The 2,697-nt window shown below is 39.5% G+C and overlaps 1 protein-coding gene across 1 annotated transcript; it reads left to right on the plus strand.

Moving 5' to 3' along the window:
* Nucleotides 1–441: 441 nt before the first annotated feature.
* LOC125173118 (transcription elongation factor A protein-like 4) lies at nt 442–1,545 on the plus strand. Its single transcript, XM_047871981.1, is given in 2 exon segments — nt 442–1,157; nt 1,160–1,545. Coding segments are annotated over 2 exon segments (681 nt in total). The 5' UTR covers nt 442–599; the 3' UTR covers nt 1,283–1,545.
* Nucleotides 1,546–2,697: the final 1,152 nt, after the last annotated feature.

Here is a 2,697-nt window from a genome sequence, read left to right on the forward strand (position 1 = left end):
GAAGAGATTGCTTCAACTAAAAAGGAGTATCCATGAGACACACAGCTATCATATATGTGATGAAATATTAATCCTTTGAGCCCTAATACTGGGAACAAGGCAGATATCCTGTCATGTTGTTTCTATATTCTATACTCAAGGTTTAGTAGTCCACTAAAGCAATAAATAAATAAATAAATAAATAAATAAATAAATAAATAAAAGATGGATTTGCAAGGCCATCTTTATGTGCAGATGATATGATTAATTTTTTTTAATCCAAAGAAATCCAAAAACTATTTGAATAATTAGTGGATTTAACAAGGCTACATGATAAAAATTCAATTTAAAATAATCAATAGTTTCTAAGAAGTAACAATAAACAAATGGAAAATGAAATATAACCAAAAGTATACCATTTACAATAGCATTGAAAAAATCAAATATAGAGCCCACCCTCTTCCCCTGCGGTTGGGTCCGGAGTGATCTGTGAGCTCCTAATTGTTGCTGCAGGTTCTTTCAGGTCTGCGTGTCTTTTCTCAGCACTTTGCAAGGCTAGAAAAGGAGGAGGAATCTATTCAGAATCCCTGCAGGACAGGAAACGGAGGGGAAATCTCAACATGGAAAAACTCTGCAATGAAAATGAAGGAATGTCTGAGAACCAAGGAGAGATGGAATGTAAAGAACAGCCACAGGATGTGGGAAAGCCAGAAGTAGCTTGTACTTTGGAAGACAAGGAAAAGTTAGAAAACGAGAGAAAGACAGAAGATGAGGAAACACTAAAGGATAAGGAAAAGCCAGAGAGTATGACAAAGCCAAAAAATGGAAAGCCAGAGAGTGAGGGAAAGCCAGAGAGCGAGGAAAAGCCAGTGAGCGAGGGAGAGCCAAAAGAAGGAAAACCAGTGAGCAAAGGAAAGCCAAAAGAAGAAAAATCAGAGAGTGAGGAAAAGCCAAAAGAAGAAAAACCAGCCAGTGAACCAAGGGCTGCAGGAGAGCGCCCAGCTGGGGATGATGTACCCAGGAAGGCCAAAAGAAAAACCAACAAGGGGCTGGCTCAGTGCCTCAAGGAATATAAGGAGGCCATACATGATATGCATTTGAGCAATGAGGAGATGATTAGAGAATTTGATGAGATGGCCAGGGTGGAGGATGAGGTGAAGAAAACCAGGCAGAAATTGGGGGGGGGGGGGTTATGTGGATGCAAAAAAGTTTACAGGACCCTTTCCACCCGAGGGGCCCAAGGGAACCCAGGGGTGGCTGCAGGGCCCCACAAAGGGGCTTTGAAGACATTCCTTTTGTGTAGTGCCCCTGACAGGCATTTGTCAGGCCATGTGCTTTAACCTTAAGCTAATACTTGCTTTAGCGATCACTATTAGTCCTCTATGTTTCAGTAGTAGATTTTTGTCCATTGCATGGAAAAATGTTTATGGCACATTGTAAAATTAAAAAGAAAAAGTTTGATGAACCATATATATGCCATCAGTCCATTTTTGTAAAACTACAAAGGTATTTACCTAGTGATCTGTGTACAGAGAAAGCTCTGAAAGCTGTGTCCTGGTTATCTGTGGGTGATTTTGTTTTCTGGTTTTTTTTTTATCCTTTGTATATTTTCTCCTAAAAAACACAGGTTACTTTCATCATGAAAACAATGAAATATAAAAAGTAGGAAAACAATGTATACCCAGCAACCAAAATCACTGTTGAGTTAGCTTATGAATGCAGTGGAGACACCTAAAATTCGTGGTCAGGATGTAAAATGTTTTGTAAAACTCCTATTACATTTGGCACTGGAAGTTGGAATACTCAACCTGGCTGTTACTACAGATCCACTGCTGTAAAAGACAGTCTTGTCATCTGTCAAGTGGGGTAAAACTTGCCTTCTAAGGCTGTGGAGAAGATCAGATGAAGTAATGAGTGTGTGAGCTGTGTGGGGCTGACTCCTACCGTTTGCCCTGCAGTAGCAGAACGAAAACTCTGTCAGATGTTTGGGAAAGGGATGAGGGAGGTCTCACTTGCATCCAGGAATAAGTTCCGACAGGTAAAAGGTGGGGGCCACTCTCCTCTGGGTAATGCCATGTCTCTTGGGCTCTGTACCCTTCTGAAGCCCCCATTGCTACTGGTGTGCTGGAGACCATGATGGACTAAGGCAACACTGTCTCAACAGAAAGGTGGAGAATTCTTCTTTACCTACAATAGTTATCCTAATTCAGGTGGGTAGTATCCAATTGTTACTTGGGTCTTGATATTTTACAAAGATTTTTATAAAACATTCCTTTACAGAAAAAAAAAGAAAAAATCAAATATGTGGGAATAAATTTAACAAAAAATGTACGAGACTCCTATACAGAAAAGTATGTAATATTTATAAAAGAAATAAAAGAAGAGCTAAATAAATGGAAAAACATCTTCTGTTCATGAATTAGAAGACTACTACAGATGTTGATCCTCACCCCAGTTGATCTATGGATTCACTGAAGTCCCAGTCAAAATCCTAACAGGATTTGCTATGGAAACTGACAACTTGATTCTAAAATTTATATGGAAGGAACTGGACTAGCCCAGCCAATCTAAAAAGAAAACAAAAAGACTTATGGTACCCGATTTCAAGACTTGATATAAAGCTTCCATTATGACAATGAGAGAGGGAGCCAAGATGACAGAAGAGCATGGAAGTTTTTTGTGTGTCTCGTGTCCATGAAATACAGCCAGACCAACACT

The sequence above is a fragment of the Prionailurus viverrinus genome, chromosome C1, assembly GCF_022837055.1.
Source record: "Prionailurus viverrinus isolate Anna chromosome C1, UM_Priviv_1.0, whole genome shotgun sequence".
In the NCBI taxonomy this organism is placed as follows: Eukaryota; Metazoa; Chordata; class Mammalia; order Carnivora; family Felidae; genus Prionailurus; species Prionailurus viverrinus.